The 17,556-nt window shown below is 37.7% G+C and overlaps 1 protein-coding gene across 1 annotated transcript in view; it reads left to right on the top strand.

Moving 5' to 3' along the window:
- The window catches only part of HMCN1 (hemicentin 1), a 463,190-nt gene extending 445,896 nt beyond the window's left edge, over window positions 1-17,294 (top strand). Inside the window, exons 103-107 of the mRNA XM_030302673.1 lie at window positions 1,984-2,112; window positions 3,979-4,329; window positions 8,181-8,300; window positions 14,720-14,846; window positions 16,589-17,294. Coding sequence (XP_030158533.1) covers window positions 1,984-2,112; window positions 3,979-4,329; window positions 8,181-8,300; window positions 14,720-14,846; window positions 16,589-16,955 — 1,094 coding nt within the window. The 3' untranslated portion in view covers window positions 16,956-17,294. The remainder of the gene's footprint in view (window positions 1-1,983; window positions 2,113-3,978; window positions 4,330-8,180; window positions 8,301-14,719; window positions 14,847-16,588) is intronic.
- Window positions 17,295-17,556: the final 262 nt, after the last annotated feature.

Below are 17,556 nucleotides of genomic sequence, written 5' to 3'. Positions count from 1 at the left end.
ATGATCTCACAGTTTCATGGGTTTGGGCCCCATGTCAGGCTCTGCGCTGACAGTGCAGAGCCTGCCTGGGGTTCTCTCTCTCTCCCCCTCTCTCTCTCAAAATAAATAAATAAAACTTTAAAAAAATAAAATAAAAGTTCAGGGGCACCTGGTCAGCTTAGTCAATTAAGCGTCCAACTCTTGATTTCAACTCAGGTCATGATCTAATAGTCCTGAGGTGGAGCCCCCATGTGGGGCTCCACACTGGGCATGGAGCCTGCTTAAGATTCTCTCTCCCTTGCCTTCTGCCCCTCCCCCACACGCTCGCTCGCGCTCTCTCTCTCTCTCTCTCTCTCTCGCAAAAAAAAAAAAAAAAAAAAAAGACTTTAAAAGAATTGTTAAGGGGCACCCAGATATCTCAGTCAGTTAAGCAGCTGACTTTGGCTCCAGGTCATTATCTCATGGTTTGTGAGGTCAAGCCCCACATCTGGTTCTCTACTGTCAGTGCAGAACCCTCTTCAGATACCCTGTCCCTCTCTCTCTCTCTCTGCCCCTCACCCACTCGCACTTGATCTCTCTCTCTCTCTCAAAAATAAACATTTAAAAATAAAATAAATAAAAAGAATTGTTAAAAAAAGTTTTCACTCTGAGGTATTTATTTAAAAAGTTACAATATATCCTGATTTTTCTCAAAATAACATAACAGTGAGAGGAGGGTATAGATATAAATGAAGGAATACTGACCACTTGTTACTTATTGAGGTACATGGGGGCTTAGTATACTTAAAAAAAACTGCGGGTGGGGTTGGGCTATCAGATTTCAAAGACTTTCCGGCAGTATGGATATAGGTAAATATTTTTTAACTCCTAAGAATAGTAGCCAACTCAGAGCATCATGTGCAGTTATGTGTGATTATAAGTATTTTTAAGAGTATTGACTCTTGGGGTTCCTGGGTGGCTCAGTCGGTTATGTGTCCAACTTCAGCTCAGGTCATGATCTCACAGTTTGTGGGTTCGAGCCCCTCATCAGGCTCTGTGCTGACAGCTCAGAGCCTGGAGCCTGCTTTGGATTCTGTGTCTCCCTCTCTCTCTGCCCCTCCCCAACTCACACTCTGTCTCTCTCTCAAAAATAAATAAACATTAAAAAAATTAATAAAAAAAGACAATTGACTCTAATTATGTATAAGAGTAATCGGAGATGAGCTGAGCCAAAAGATCAGAAGATTATTTAAGAACCTACAGCAAAGGGGTGCCTAGGTCAATAAGCATCTGGCTCTTGATTTCAGCTCAGGTCATGATCTCATGGTTTCGTGGGTTTGAGCCCCTTGTCAGGCTCTGCACTGGCAGTGCGGAGCCTGCTTGGGATTCTCTGTCTCCCCCTATCTCTGCCCCTCCCTGACTCACACTGTCTCTGTCTCTCTCAAAATAAATTAATAAACTTAAAAAAAACAAAGCTACAGCAAAAATATAGCTAAGTGGAAATGGAAATGGAGATTTAAGGGGTTGATTGAAGGATTGGAAACTGAGGGAGTTAGTTATAGATTAGTCTGGTTGACTGAGGAAAGAAGAATGCTGTTATCATAAAGAAGAGAGGAATGATAAGACACTGAGGACGTGTGGAGTTTGAAGTACTGGTAAAGGATGGACATGGAGAGGACCAGCCAGCAGCTAGAAACGTGGGTCTGTAGATAAGAAACAACACAGTACTATTGCTGTAAGTCTACATCCATGAGCTTACTAGAGTCACTAGTATAAATAAGACAGTCAGAGGTGGAGAACATAGAGAGAAAAGGGATAAAAAGCTGAAAGTAAAATTCTTGCCATAGTAGGGAGCAAGAGAAGGAAAAGGAACAACAAGGGGCAGAGTAGAACTTGAATCCCGGTCTCAGCTACATGGTGAGAAATGCAACCTTTGATAGTCCTAAAGAATGTTCATTTCAAATATAATGATGTTAGGTTTTGAAAGAGGATATGTTATTACTTTTTATTGTCTTGTGTCTGTAGATATTGATGAATGTAAAGATGGGACCCATCAGTGCAGATATAACCAGATATGTGAGAATACAAGAGGCAGCTATCGCTGTGTGTGTCCCAGAGGTTTCCGGTCTCAAGGAGTTGGGAGACCCTGTATGGGTAAGTTAACAGGAAATCGTACTGAGTAATAAAGCTACTAACAGAATCACTTAGCCTTACCAACTGGATCAGGATCACTCTCTACCCTCAAAAGCTTTCTTGGGACAATTAGAAAATTTGTAAGTTGGTTTAAGTAATTAATAACATTTTTAATTACTTCTTAAAGATTCCATATTGAATGCAATTTACACTGACATTTAAAGTGATAATAATAGCCATTTACAGAGTGCTTACTATATGCTACACGTATCAGAGTGAGGTTCCTTTGTAGTTACTGCGGCAACTTCACCATGAAGATTGTCTCATTGGTTATCTCTCTATATACATTTTTTGCACAGATACGTTCTATTTGAATATGAAGCATACTTGAATGCAATATGAAGGTTTAGGCATGAGGAATTAAGATGTGAATATGCAATTTAAGTGAGTTGATAACTATTACTTTACCAGATATTTAGTGCCTACTATGTGCCCCTATGCTAAGAATCTCACTCAGTTCTCCCAGTGGCCTGTTTGTTTCCATCTTAGTTATGATTGAATATAAATAAGGCAGGTAACAGACAATAGAAGATATCTGTAAGAAGATAACCATATGATTCTTTTTAATTAATGCACTTATAATCAAGAAACTGACCTATGAAATTATGTTCCTCTTGGAATGTTTAAGTGCCAAAAAATTGTGTGGGCTTTAACTACTGGCTTCCGGTGTGCCATACTACACTTTTAAAATTGGTTGCCTTGGTTGTCTACGTAACAATTTTTTATAGCAAATTCTCCCATAAAGACTTTGTCCTGTCTTTATGTAGTCACTAGCATAGTACTTTGCACAGAGCAAATGTTGAAAGTAATACAATTACTAGAAACGTTTTTAAAATAAATGCTTGTTAATAGCAGAAGTACATAACATATCATTTTAGTCTTCTGTTTAGATATTGTAATTTAACATCTTGGATAGTCATAACAGTGACCTAGCAGAATGAAATATGTTTATTTGTCCATTAATTTGATCTGAAGTTGAATGTCAGGCATTGGACTGGGGAATAAACCAATGAAGAAGGTAGGGCCATTCCCTTAAAGAGTTTAAAAATGGTAATTTTAACTTTTGCCTACTAAAATAATTTTTTAAGTAAAATATACTACTTTTATTCTGCTTATTCGTGTTACTTTCTTTCATGCCACTGTGGTAATGAATTAAAGAAGTTGGTTTTGTTCTCTGGTTTTCATTTGCTTTTCCAATTTACAGGAAAAGTTGGGAGGGTTTACTATGTGTTGACCCAAGAGTAGGAAGAAAAATAACTTTTTAAAAATTTTTTATGGACTTTGTGAATTTATATCTTATTAAGAAATAATTCTGTCTTAATCTTTTTAAATTTTTGTAAAAAAAATGTGCTTGGCCTGATTATTAAATAATAATTATTGATTCAAAAGAAACAAAAGAAAAATGTTAGTAGTTATATCAATATTACCACATCTGAAACTTGTAATTGTATGAAAGATTAAAGAATGTTACAACAAAATGCAAACTAGAAATGTGATTGAGTCCTTTCCTCCACCAACAGAATTAAGGTCTGCATTAACTTTGAACTCGTTTTTCTGGAAAGACCACATTTTCCATATGATCCTTTAGGTTTCTACTGTATATGTGAAGCAATCTTTAGGAAGAGCCTTAGAACCTTTCTGTATATTCCTAAATAAATGATTAACGCTTTCTCTAAAGTTCTCAACAATTGAGAAATTACTATATTTGTAGCTTTGGAGGGTAACGTAATGTCTTCAGTTTGTTTCAGAGACTGATTCTTTATTCCTGTGTTGTGTATGTATATGTGTTTTTTTTTCTCTTTTTTATGTATCATGGCACACGAGCAGACATTAATGAATGTGAACAAGTGCCTAAGCCTTGTGCATATCAGTGCTCCAACACCCCTGGCAGCTTCAAGTGTATCTGTCCACCAGGTCAACATTTATTAGGGGACGGGAAATCTTGCGCCGGATTGGAGAGGCTGCCTAACTATGGCACCCAATACAATAGCTATAACCTTGCACGGTTCTCCCCTGTGAGAAACAACTATCAACCTCAACAGCATTACAGACAGTACTCACATCTCTACAGCTCCTACTCGGAGTATAGAAACAGCAGAACATCTCTCTCCAGGACTAGAAGGACTATTAGGAAAACTTGTCCTGAAGGCTCTGAGGCGAGCCGTGACACATGTGTAGGTAAATGTCAGCCATATTGCATTTCCTTTCTGTGGGCTCACGTATGGACCAGAGTCTAAGCATGTGCACAGCACCTGTGGTATTTTGGGTGCAGTGAACTACATCTGATCTCAAATCTGGGATGACTCAAAGTTCCAACTATTACAACTATTACAAACTTTATTCAAGTAAATGATGCATTTACATGTGTGCATTCTGATAATTGTTTTATATTGGCAGTTTCTCTCTTTTGATCAACTCCTGAAAGTGTTGCTAAATTTAATGCTGTGTAGAAATAAATTTCAGTGACACCTAGAATATATTTTTTAAAAGAGAATATGCATATTGCCACATAATATAATACCATCAGTTTATGGCTATATCTGGTTGATGCCAAAGCAGTGGGTTAAAAGTGAAACTTTCAGCTACTCAGTCAACTGCTCGTTCTATGTGACAACCAACACTGTGTTGACTGTTGTCCCACACCCACCCCCATCCACCCCCGTGGAATTTCTCAGTTTGATTATTTTGTATATATGGAAGTCACTGAAAAGATAATGTGAGCCAGGACAAAACTACGTTGCTTTCATTGCTCTAAAATATGTGCTTTCAATATCTTTATCTAAACTCACAAGTCTACAGTTTAATTTGTTTGCAAAAGTAAAGTGTAATTTCCAACTCAAGAATTGAGACTTTGTTTTCAGTTAATTTGCAAACATTACCATCTGTCATTCATTTAATTCAATTATCTGTGAGTGTCCACAGTTTGCATGCCATTGAACTATGTGCCAAGAGAAATTAGCAAACACAAATTAGCCCCACTATTTGTTAGATGACAAAAGAAAGCTAGGAAGAAAGGGAGGAGGGCAGTAAGAAAGAAATTTTGTTTCAGTTTAAAGACCCCACAGGCCAACTTCATTTTCTTGCACTTTTCTTAAGTATTCTACACTTCACTTATTCTCTCCTAAATATACCTTCTGTTACACATTTCTTAAAACATTAAAAAATTGACTTCAATTTTTGCCATTTCTTTTTCTACTCTCCAAGCTCTGTTCCTACATCATTGTCTTCTCAGATGTGCTTTCTTAGTCACTCTTCTGTGGACCCACCTGGACCCTATGACCCTCTTGGATACTTAAACTTTAAACTTTTCTCTTTAAGTCCGGTTTTCTCTAGAACTTTTGTCTAGATGTCCCGATGTATCTGAAAGTTAATATGATGCACATGGAATCTTCTCCCTGTGATCAGTGTCCTAGAAAAAAGTAAAACTAAGGGCAGTGCTAGTGTCTTTTATTCCTTGAACTTCAAACATTAATGCATTCATTACCAATTCTCAACATTTAGTTTATATGCTCAAACACTACGTAATTACTGACCCTGTGGACTCCACAATCCTTGCAAGGATATCAAATACCACTCTCAGCTTGCTCCAAACCATTCTGAGTATTGGTAGTGTTTCATGCCCACAATTTTGACTTGACTCTTTGTTGGTGAGAACTTTTCACCATTTTTTTTTTGATTGACAGAATTAAAATTTGACATGTTGTCTTTCAAAGTTTCTTCCAAATAGTCATTCCCACTAAAGGGTTTCATCTCCAATTGTCATCCCACTCTCTGACTTCACCTTAGAGAAGCTCTTCTTCTCTTCTACCTTTACCTTCCTGGCCAACACCTTTGTTTATGGTGTGCCACATGAATTAAACTACACCCCCCACACCATACTCCATCTAGTTGATTTCTTTTAAGTCATCTGAAGGTCCCAGTCATTTTAAGAAAGCATCTCTGATTACATCCTCCATTTCTTCATCATTATCTAAGCCCTACAGTTTCATAGTAGAGTCTCATAAATGTTTTCTTTTTTTTTCTTTTTTTAAACGTTTTTATTTATTTTTGAGACAGAGACAGAGCATGAGCAGGGGAGGTGCAGAGAGAGAAGGAGACACAGAATCCAAAGCAGGCTCCAGGCTCTGAGCTGGCAGCACAGAGCCCGACACGGGGCTCAACTCACGGACTGTGAGATCATGACCTGAGCTGAAGTCAGACGCTTAACCGACTGAGCCACCCAGGCGCCCCTCATAAATGTTTTCTGTGTCTTTGTGTTTATATTACACTAATATTATATTTATAAGAATTATCTTCCCCAAACCATTGGCTGTTTGAGGCAGCTACTATTTCAGAGAACCATTCATGGAGAATTTGAAGTAAACTTCCAAAACTCATCAATTACTGGATGTTTAAGTTTTGTTTTGGGGCAGTGAATAGACATTTAGAACTATTTCTTAAAATAGGATGAGTATTTTATAGTGTTCATACTAATAAAGAAATTTACACTAAGATTGCAGACAGCTTTGGAATTATGTTAGGAGCAAGTTGCAATTAACACCAAATGCCTTTAATTAACCATCTGGGATATGTCTATCTTACAAAAGATTCAAATTAACACTATGCAATCTTGTTTGACTTGGGCTAAAAGTTAGCTTTTTGAGGGAATGATTCCAAAGCTTAACAGGAGAAATGAACACTGCGCTGCCTCTGAATGCAGAAATTACACTTGGGGCCACTTTAAAATTCATACTCTGGCAAGAGCGATATTGACTTCTTGGATTGCCTCATCGTTTACATTTCTGTGATTATTTTAGGTTGAAGCAGATTACAAAGGGAAAAAGTAAAAATAACTCACACAAGTTGTGGAATAAATGCTTTGGTTAACTAAAATGGGGCAAAACCATTAACAACTATTTGATGAGTGTTTATCGTTAACAGATTTTGAATCATTGCAGTTACATTCTGAGCATATGCGAAACATGTACAATGAACACATCCCTTTGCTCTGTGTCACCTCCCAGTTTTCATCTCCTCTTTACTTCCACCCGACAGCACTCCTGCTGCCATTTCACATCATGTTCTCTCTTCATTCTTCCACTGGTTGGTGCAACTATGAACAAATTCTAACATTAAGCAAAACACAGTTGCGATAAGGAATCTGAGGCCTCCCAAATCACATCTCCTATCCTGAAAGCAAATAGCAATTAATTTTTATCACCCATTCTCACTCTCCTTTTTATTGCTGCTTTCTTGGCTTTGTTTAATAATAGCAGATAAATAGTTGTTTACTATAAAATGCTTTCCCTTTATTGTGGTATATGAACCTTCCAACAAATCTGTGTCAGTGATTACTTTTGACAAAAGAATTGACTGAAGTTTTGAGGAGTAAAGTGGGCTCAAGGTGTCATAGCAACTATAGATATGTAGTTGCCATTAGTACTTTATAATTGCATGAAGTGTGATGAATATGCTTATCACAAAATTAAAAACACTTCCACTTGCTATCTCTGTATGGGAAAGTGACGCATGGATGTTGGGGGCAGGTGTGAGGAGAGACAGGAGACTAAAGTTTAAATAAAAATGAACATTCCTTGTTCTAGTTACCACCAATAGAAAATTTGTCTTTTAAGTAAACCCTAGTATAAAGGGTATAAAGGGTATACTTTATGTACTTTATAAAGAGTATGAAGGGTATAAAGACCTAGTATAAAGTCAAGACTTTAGTACTTTGGTGGTTTAGGATCTTGTACAAATCTGTTTCATCTGCCATTCCTAATATAGAAATATAGAAATTGGCCAGTTTGGGGCTTCGGCTCATATATACTTACACACAGAAGAGATGTTCGTATTTTATGAAATAGTACAATTGATATTGGACTCCATTAAAAACAGATCCTGATATAAAACAGCTCTGAGCATGTTAAATCCCATGAGTTGTAAAAAATAGAAGTTTTTCTATTGTATATCCACAACTTGTGTATAATTGGTTCTGTCAAGTTTCTGCCCTTGTTTTGCATGGTTGTACACCCTGCTTTCTTTCTGCGTAGATATTGATGAATGTGAAAACCGAGACACTTGCCAGCACGAATGCAAAAATACCTTTGGAAGCTATCAGTGTATCTGTCCACCTGGCTATCAGCTTACGCTCAATGGAAAGACCTGTCAAGGTAAGAAAAAGTTGGGATGTTCATTGCTGCAACTTGACTTAGAGCCGGTGTAGGAGAGTGTGAGAAAATGTTTTCTTTCTTTTTTTTTTTTAAATATTCTCCTAGTTGCTTCCTCTTCCTTCTCATTCCCCTTGGTCATATTTATTTTTAAACATTGCCTTTGCAAGTAGGAGAACCAGTAAGAGAGCAAGTAGGCAAAGGAAAATTGTTGAGAATCAGTACTGGTTCAGTCTTATAGAAGGAGCAAGAATGCCTAAACCAGTTCATGTTATATATTTTTAAAAATAAGTGGAAATAAACCTCTTCAAATGTCTTTTCAAAGTTCAGCCAAGATGGAAGAGGAAATAGGAAGAGACCTTGGTAAATTTTACTCCAGTATTAGGCACTATTTTATTTTTTGTCTTGGCAAACAGTGGGTGGTCAACTAAGCAATCTATTCTTTGAGTCTACAAATGATGTGGTACAATCATGAATTGGCAGTGCAGAATGCAAAAGGTGCATCTGCAAATGAATAAAATAATCTCTTCCCTTTAATATCTTAGTCCAATGGAAACAGACATGTTAATAAAAACATAATATACAGGGTTATAGGTACTATAACGGAGTTTGGGACAATGTGTAGTGATGGTAGAAAGGAAAAAAAACTATCAATCTCAATATTACCCTCTTTACACAAAAATATGTAAAGCATTTTGCTTTAATGAGATATATTATGTTGCAATGCAAACTTAGATCAGAAAGAAATAAGAACCTACGTCAAGAAACCCCCTCAATTTTGTGGACAAAATCAGAAGTAGTATATCAGTCTTAACAAGCCTCTGAATTATATTAATTTCTGTTATATACAAACTGTATCCTTTGCTAAAGTACAACAAATAAAATCTCCAAAGGAGTGCTTATCAGTACCAGTCAAATTTAGATTACATTTTCCCTCTGTGTGAGATTCACAAGACTTGCTAGGATTTCAAGTCACGGAAAGTGTGTTCCAGGAAACAAGAGCTGGATGTATGATGGGGCCACCTCAGTTCCATGAGCTCTAACCCCTCCCTCACCCATTCACCCATTCCCTCCCTGATATCTCCCACTGGATCATGTAGACTGGAAAAGGAAAGTGAACACCGTAATAACCTTCGCTCCCAGCCATCTGTCACAAACATTTATTTAAAACCCTATGCAGAACTTTCTACTGAGGTTTGAAGTATGAGAATAATATATTACATTATAGCCATGTTTTTCCAAAGTATTAACTCATTTTAACCAACAGTACAGATATGTCAAGGGCAATAATTTGTACCCATTCCACAGATAATAAATTCTCAGAGTGATTACATGAGCATTAATATCCTAGAATAATCAAGAACAAGGGGAGGACTTGATCACAGATCTCATAATGTCTAGAATGGGCCTTTGTCTCTCCTATGATGCTTTGAATACCAGGGTCATTGTACTGTAGCATCAGGGTAAGGTGAGAGCATTTACAACTGTCCGTGTTTTATAACCCTCCCCAGGTTGTCACCCCAAGAACCCTCTGAAGAAGTGGCAATGCCCAACATTAACACTGCACTTCCTGTGAGTGTGCCAGGCACCAAGGAAGGAAGCAGAGTAGATACGAAAGCATTTGGAATAACCAACCAAATTACAAAACCTGTTAGCCAGATTTTTAAGTGTTATATTGTATCATATTCTCATGAGAGAATTTTTCTTTTTTTCTAAATTATGGCAGTTTGTTCTTTAAATGCCCTCACCACTCATTCAGTTCAAAACATTTTTCAACTTTCAGTTGTGCTTCAGAGAGTGGAAAATAATGGGAACAAATCAGAAACAGGTGTCACTTGAAATGTTTGTGATTTAAATGGGTTACATATTTTTGTGGTTTTAAAAAAGACTTGAGAGAAAACAATTACATCTTTTAAAGCAGTCTTTAATCTGAAGAATAACTTAAAGTCTTGTTATAGCTTTAAAAAGTGTTTCAGGCATTTATGAGAGAAAAAAGGTTGATAATCACATGTGCATTCTTGAAGCTTTATACATTAGTGATAAAACTGTGAGTGATAAAAAGGAAATTAAAGTGAACCTGACATTACACAAGGACAGAGACGCTAGTCAAAAGTGGAAGTCACCAGACTACAAAATGAAAAACAAAAAACATGACTGATAATGATTTGCCCAAGAAGCAGAGAGGAGAAACTAAAAGATCTTTCTGCTAATTTTAAGCCCCACTAATCTAATTTTAAACGTTTAGAAACACTTTATTGGCATTGCATTTGAAATTAGTGTTCTAATTTATCCAAGTTTTTATTTTTTTAATGTTTATTTACTTTTGAGAGAGAGACAGAGTGTGAGTGAGGGAGGAGCAGAGAGAGAGGGAGACTCAGAATCTGAAGCAGGCTCCAGGCCCTGAGATGTCAGCAGAGAGCCCGATGCGGGGCTTGAACTCATGACCCCGCGAGATCATGACCTGAGCTAAAGTCAGATGCTTACTGAATGAGCCACCCAGGTGCCCCTAATTTATCCGTTTTTAAAAAGGAATCCGTAATATTATCAAGAATCTAAATTATTCTTTCTATAAGACAAATGTTTCAAGTATGTTTATCTTAAATTATTGTTTGATGTATCCAGAAGCACTTGGTTAAATGCATTCATATGTCCTAAAGCTATTAATATTAAAGTTTTTCAGTTCATCTTGTATTCTTTTCTTGTAGAATATTTATGTTATAAAATCCCTATCCTTTAATTTCTATCATAGTAATTTTCGTGTAATATTTAATAAAAACCAGACATCATCACATTGTCAGCTAACAGAAGACAGCACGATTTCTCCATCTTTTCTGGCTTCTCTTTTTAAGACCAGGCAGTAGAATAAATGAACAGAGCAAGCAGAGTGAATGCCTGTAGGGTGTTTAAGCCTGAGGAGATGGTTGTAGACAAAAGACAAAGAAGAGCCACCTGCCCAGAAGCCAAAATACTAAAGAAAGCTTGTCAATGGGAAGTGTGCGCTCTGGAGCTAAGGGTGAACACTTTGAATATTAGATTTTGTTTATTTTTATAAATTCACATTCAGCCATTGGAAATCTGTGATAAGATAACTGCTCTTATTATGCATATAGACATGTAACCAGATTCTGGACTCCAGGCTGCCATTTCCATGGGCCCCTGTAGCCCACTGGCCTCCATATGTCTGCAAGAATTCACCATAAAAATTAGAGCTAAAATTAAATTTGGTAGTTAAGTGTGAAGTGAATGTTTTTTGTGAGAAAAAAGAAGATAAGTCTAATTGAATTTCGTTCACATTTTCCTAAAGGGCATTTTACTTCATTCTTAGATAATCTCATTTTGCCAAGGAGATAACACCCTTCTGATAGATAAAATCATAATTAGAAATTGGTTCAGAGACAATAGGCAAGATTTCAGTGTAATAAAAATTTGTTTCATTCTGCCTTCTATTCCTGTAGGAAAACTAGTCCTAGAAAGCACATTATGTTTAATATCAGCACATCTAAGTAACTACAAAGTCAAGTAAGTGATTTACTCCATATCACTATAGCTCAACATCTTTTTACTTTGTGAAAACTATTAGCAAGTTTAAAGGAAATAATTATACTGTCATTTCCTATAAAACAGAATATACTTGAAACCAAATCTAAAGTGCTCATTTTTGAGACAGAAATACAAATAGTTAATAATTCAGAAATAAAATTTAACATTTATTGTCCATGGTTAAAATACTATCTCTTGGGGCGCCTGGGTGGCTCAGTCGGTTAAGCGTCCGACTTCGGCTCAGGTCACGATCTCGCGGTATGTGGGTTCGAGCCCCGTGTCGGGCTCTGTGCTGACTGCTCAGAGCCCGGAGCCTGTTTCAGATTCTGTGTCCCCTCTCTCTCTGACCCTCCCCCATTCATGCTCTGTCTCTCTCTGTCTCAAAAATAAATAAACTTTAAAAAAAAAATTTTTTTTTTAAATAATAATAAAATACTATGTCTTGGAATTTCTTCTCTCCTTTCTCTTTTTTTATAGCAGTATTTCAAGTTATTTGAGGGTTCACAAAAGAACTTACAACTTTAAGCCAAGTCCCACATACATACCATTATGCAGATACCAAGTCACTTACTACCATGAAATGATATAATAGTTTCATATGCACATTGGTGTTGGCACCAATTCCATGATAGAAGTGGTTTTGACCTTTAGGTCCTACCTCTGCAGAGAACTGATTTGGTTCCAATTAATTGTAATTGTTTCCTCTGTACATCAAGATCTATGTTTATTCAAATACTAAAGAAGGAGGCGTGTTCCAGGTGCCTATATACAGCCAATTAAGACTTTATCTAAAATAAGTAGTCTTCAAATTTTTTGCTTGCCTGCTGCAAAAAGAAATTTGAAAACCTTATACGTGTGTCATTCATAATTTTTAAAACTGACCTCCAAAGTTTCATATCATATTTAAATTGTTATAAAGGGTGTGAATTCTGGCTTTGTTGTTTGATGTACATGTGCCTTAAATATATTTTCCTCAGTACTTTGGAGCTGTTGATTTAACCCAGTTAATGGGGAATGACCACTATATAATTTAGAAGTCTATAAGTCATTGTTAAACCAACCAACTTGACTGTCAGAAAAAATCTAAGGTCATTTTTGCTGTTCAAGTAAAAGTGTTAAGTAGGTGTTCCCATGACAACCAGCTCACTTCTGAAATCTGACTTAAAATAGAGAGCTAAGACCATTGGTTTATAGCAATGGTGAAATAAGGCCTGCCACCATCAATATGAATAACCAGTTTTTCTCACCCTGAATATGTGCTTTGAATCATCTTACACTTGGGTATCATAAAAAGACTAAGGATTAGTGAAAACCTTTCTTTTGTAAAGCAGAAGAAGGATATAAAATGGGAATGGGGACAGGAGAACTCCAGGCCACAGGAAGTTCTTGGGCAGAGTGCTTTTAGGAAAGAGAACATAAGGGAAATGTGTTTCTGGATGGAAACTGATTCCCCGAAGTATTTCCCTGCTGTCCCGCTGCTGAAGAGCTTCCACCCACCACCAGGGGAATGCAGGTACCACAGCTGGAGACGAGTGCCCTAAAATATGTTTCTTAACTTGAGGACCTCAAAATCCCTAAAAAACGTTGTAGAACTCTATGGACGCTCCTTCCAGAAAATCCATCAATCTCAATGTTGCACTCACTGTCTGTCTGACTCTGTCCATCTGTCTGTTTCTCTCTCACACAGATACACACACTCACACAGGCACACACAAAAAGATTTTCATTCATAAATCCCCTGATGCTTGAATATGGACCCTAAGTTAAAAATCATGGCTCAAAAACATTTATTTTCAGAAAGCTCAAAAAAGGCTTCCTTTAGCTCCATCTTGATATTTTTTTTTAATTTTTTAATGTTTAGTTTTGAGAGAGAGAGAGAGAGAGAGAGAGAAAGACAGAGCATGAGCAGGGGAGAGCAGAGAGGGAAACACAGAATCTGAAGCAGGCTGGAGGCTCTGAGTGGCCTGCATGGAGCCTGACGTGGGGCTCAAACTCACAAACCATGAGATCATGACCTGAGCCAAAGTCGGATGCTTAACCAACTAAGCCACCCAGGCACCCCTTGATCTCTCTTAATTATAGTGATTTAAGGGTTTTTATTTACCAACTTGGTATAGAAAGCAACAAAATAAATGGCATTTCATTTGCATGTTTTCCCATTACCCTAGGGAGAGCTATTACCATAGAGAGTGCACCCCACCCCCATAACACCTAAGGATGGATTCTCCACAGTTCAGATTTGATTAAACTTGGATTATGGTTCTTGGGTCATTCATTTGATCCTGGTTTTGTTTTTTTTTCTAAATTCTCTCTCTCTCCACAAGATCTGACTAACCTGTAAAATCTCCCCTGAATTTATCACTTGACTACTTTAATGTCCACTACCCTACCTCCCACTCGACATTTTGAACTTCTAAAACAAAATACCAGGAAGGATCACTCACATTATAAAGAGATTCTTCACTTCACAGGAAGGTTCACAAGTGTCCTTTAAAATTTTAGCTTGTTTTTCATGAATTTAAAGTATTAATTGCTTTAAAAAACTCAAATGCAGTCTGTTTCCCAATTGATAGCTTAATAGCTTCCCTTCTACTTTTATAGCTTTTATTTTTCAATGGCCTTTCACATATGTTACAAAAAATATGTATGTCCCCAAAGCAGTATGGGTAATAGCACAGCCAGCATCAGGATTCCCCGACTTTATGGTTGAAAAAGCCTAGGTATTCCCCCACTATGTGGTTGAAAAAACTTAGGGATGAATTCATTCATGGGGAGAAGGAGGTTAGCCCTCACCATTTCGGTCACATAGCCACAACCCCTGCTCTGATGGCCAGCTCTGACCCAAGTTACTGATGCTGTGTGTTCCTTGTGATGTTTGCTAGATGTTGATGAGTGTCTGGAGCAGACTGTGCGCTGTGGGCCAAATCGCATGTGCTTCAACATGAGAGGAAGCTACCAGTGCATCGATACCCCCTGTCCACCAAACTACCAACGGGATCCTGTTTCAGGGTACGTCTTGCTTCCTCTTCACAGAAATACTTTTCTTTTAAGTTTGTTTACTTACTTTGAGAGAGAGAACACAAGCCGGGGAGGAACAGAGAGAGAGGGAGAGAGAGAGAATCTCAAGCAGGCTCTGCACTGTCAGCGCAGAGCCCAAAGCGGGGCTCGAACTCACAAACCGTGAGATCATGACCTGAGCCGAAATCAAGAGTCGGACGCTCAACTGACTGATCCACCCAGACTCCCCAGTCTCAGGAATACTTTTGAAAAGCTTTCTCTCCTCAACCAACAAGCCCTGTCTGTAGGCATATGTAATTCACACCAAGTCAATAAGCCCAAGGGTATATGGAGTTACAGTGAATGGGTATGAAATGAGCTCATCCTGCAGCAGCCACTGTAGCCTAACCTATCACTTTTGTCTGCCAAGGTTTTCCCGGACTGTCTCCACAGTATGTAATCCACCATGCCGCATCTAGAATTCTGCCTCAGCAGTGAGAGTTTTATGGGGTGATGGAACCTGACTTTGAAATTTTCTAGTTTCCGTTCGTGTTGCCTCAGGGTTTTAAGGGCTCTCAGCACTTAAAGCATTCCCAGAAGTACCTTGGCTGTAATTATGTTGACTCACTGTGACTCCATGAGAGAATGGTGATGAGCAAGGATGAGTCAATAGTCTGCCCATTCATATATCGTCTTGCTTACATTTCCTGCTGTCTGAAACAGTATCTTTTCTGAGTTCCAAAAAAACTACTCTTCTGTTTTCTCCCACCTTTTACAGAAATGTCATACTCTGTTCAGGTACCAAGTCAATGGGGTGCTTGAAAACAGAGATAGTGGTAGTCATGAATAAGACCCATTAAGAAGGCGGTTCTGAAACCAAATGCTGGTTGGAGCTCACACTTTGTTTTTCCTCTCAACAGTGACTACCAAGTTACTGTAACAGGACCAAGTGTGGACTTCCCACAATCCACTGAAAACCTATTCATAATTGTTTGCGGGGGGGGGGGTGAGGAATAGGAAAGTGAGGGAGAAAATTAAAAATACTGACTTGGGAAACATCTAAAAATACTATGACTGAAGAATCCATATCTTCAGAAAATAGTCCTTTGTGCATTGTTTTTAAATTTTACTCTCCATTACCAGTGATTTCTGGCAGACAACTTAAGTCATGATGCCTCAAAAACAGCCAGTGTGGGCTCTGAAAAAAGAACACGTAGTATTTGTAATCTAAAATAATGTGGAAAACAAATACAAAAGGAAGCGCTTCCCCCCCCCAACCACGAATCTTAGTTGACCTTTCATTATTTTTAGAAAAATAAACCAAATATTAAAATATTCTATTTCAGCTTTCAGTCTTGGGATAGATGTTACAATTTAAAAATAGCTTGTGTTCCTTTCATTAAAAAGTACTTGTTTCCAGTATATGTACATAAGATGCTTCTATTTCCAAAATTGACTTTCCATTTTAAAGACACTCTTGTGGTACTCATACTTACTTCAGTGGTTCAAAAACTTCTGATTTTAATGAAACTGAGAGATAGATATTTGACTCTAGACCAGCATGCTCTCACAGACATCTGGCATCTGGTTTGAGTTTGTGACCGAGAACGTGGGGTGGCCTATTGCTCTTGCAGTCAGACTGTCTACTCCCTTTAATGCCTAAAAGTTGTCATGGATCCTGGTCAGCTGCCTCATGCCCTCTCCTGCTTCCAAGCCAGATAACTACATGCATTTCATGCGTTTGTCGTCCTTAGGTTCTGCCTCAAGAACTGTCCACCCAATGATTTGGAATGTGCCTTGAGCCCATATGCCTTGGAATACAAACTTGTCTCACTCCCATTTGGAATAGCTGCCAATCAAGATTTAATCCGGCTGGTTGCATACACGCAGGATGGAGTGATGCATCCCAGGACAACTTTCCTCATGGTAGACGTGGAACAGACTGTTCCTTTTGCCTTAAGGGACGAAAACCTGAAAGGAGTGGTGTATACAACACGACCTTTGCGAGAACCAGAGACCTACCGCATGAGGGTTCGAGCCTCATCCTACAGTGCCAATGGGACCATTGAATATCAGACCACATTCATAGTATATATAGCTGTGTCTGCCTATCCATACTAAGAAGTCCTCCAGAGCCTAATCCAATATTTAAACTGCATTAATCATGGGTATCAAGTCCCCTTCCAGATTACCATCTCCTGAACAGTTGCAATCTTGGCAACTTGAAAATGGTGCTATGCTCTGTTTTGTGTGCCTTCCTTGGTGCCGCTGAGGTATTTTCATGAACCCACCATGGTCATTTCTTTTGGTAAAGTCTAGAAAAGTCCCTTATTATTTTCTTTATTTATTACACTGGAACAGTTACTTTCCAAAGATTATTCTGAACATCTTAGAAGGACATATCAGTGATGTTTTATTGTAGTATAAGAGCTAAGATAGTTTTCCTTAAAAAAAAAAAAATGAAAACAAAAATAACTCTTCAAAGCCAATGGATTTTTGAGCATTTTAGAATAATAAAACTGGCTGCTATGTGTTTGATCAAAGCTTATTAAGTAACTTATGAAGATGCTTTTTTTAAGTATTCATACTTTATAATGGGATTTATACACCTATTTACACTTTAAGGGAAAAAGAAACACCACTCATTTGAGAAATATAGTACAGCTTCTAGAATGTTTTTTTGATACCAAATGGTGTTCACGTAGATTGAACATCCAAAAGA

Source organism: Lynx canadensis, chromosome F1, assembly GCF_007474595.2.
Source record: "Lynx canadensis isolate LIC74 chromosome F1, mLynCan4.pri.v2, whole genome shotgun sequence".
Classification (NCBI taxonomy): Eukaryota; Metazoa; Chordata; class Mammalia; order Carnivora; family Felidae; genus Lynx; species Lynx canadensis.
The sequence above is the reverse complement of the archived record's forward strand: the minus strand, read 5'-3'. Positions and strand labels throughout refer to the sequence as shown.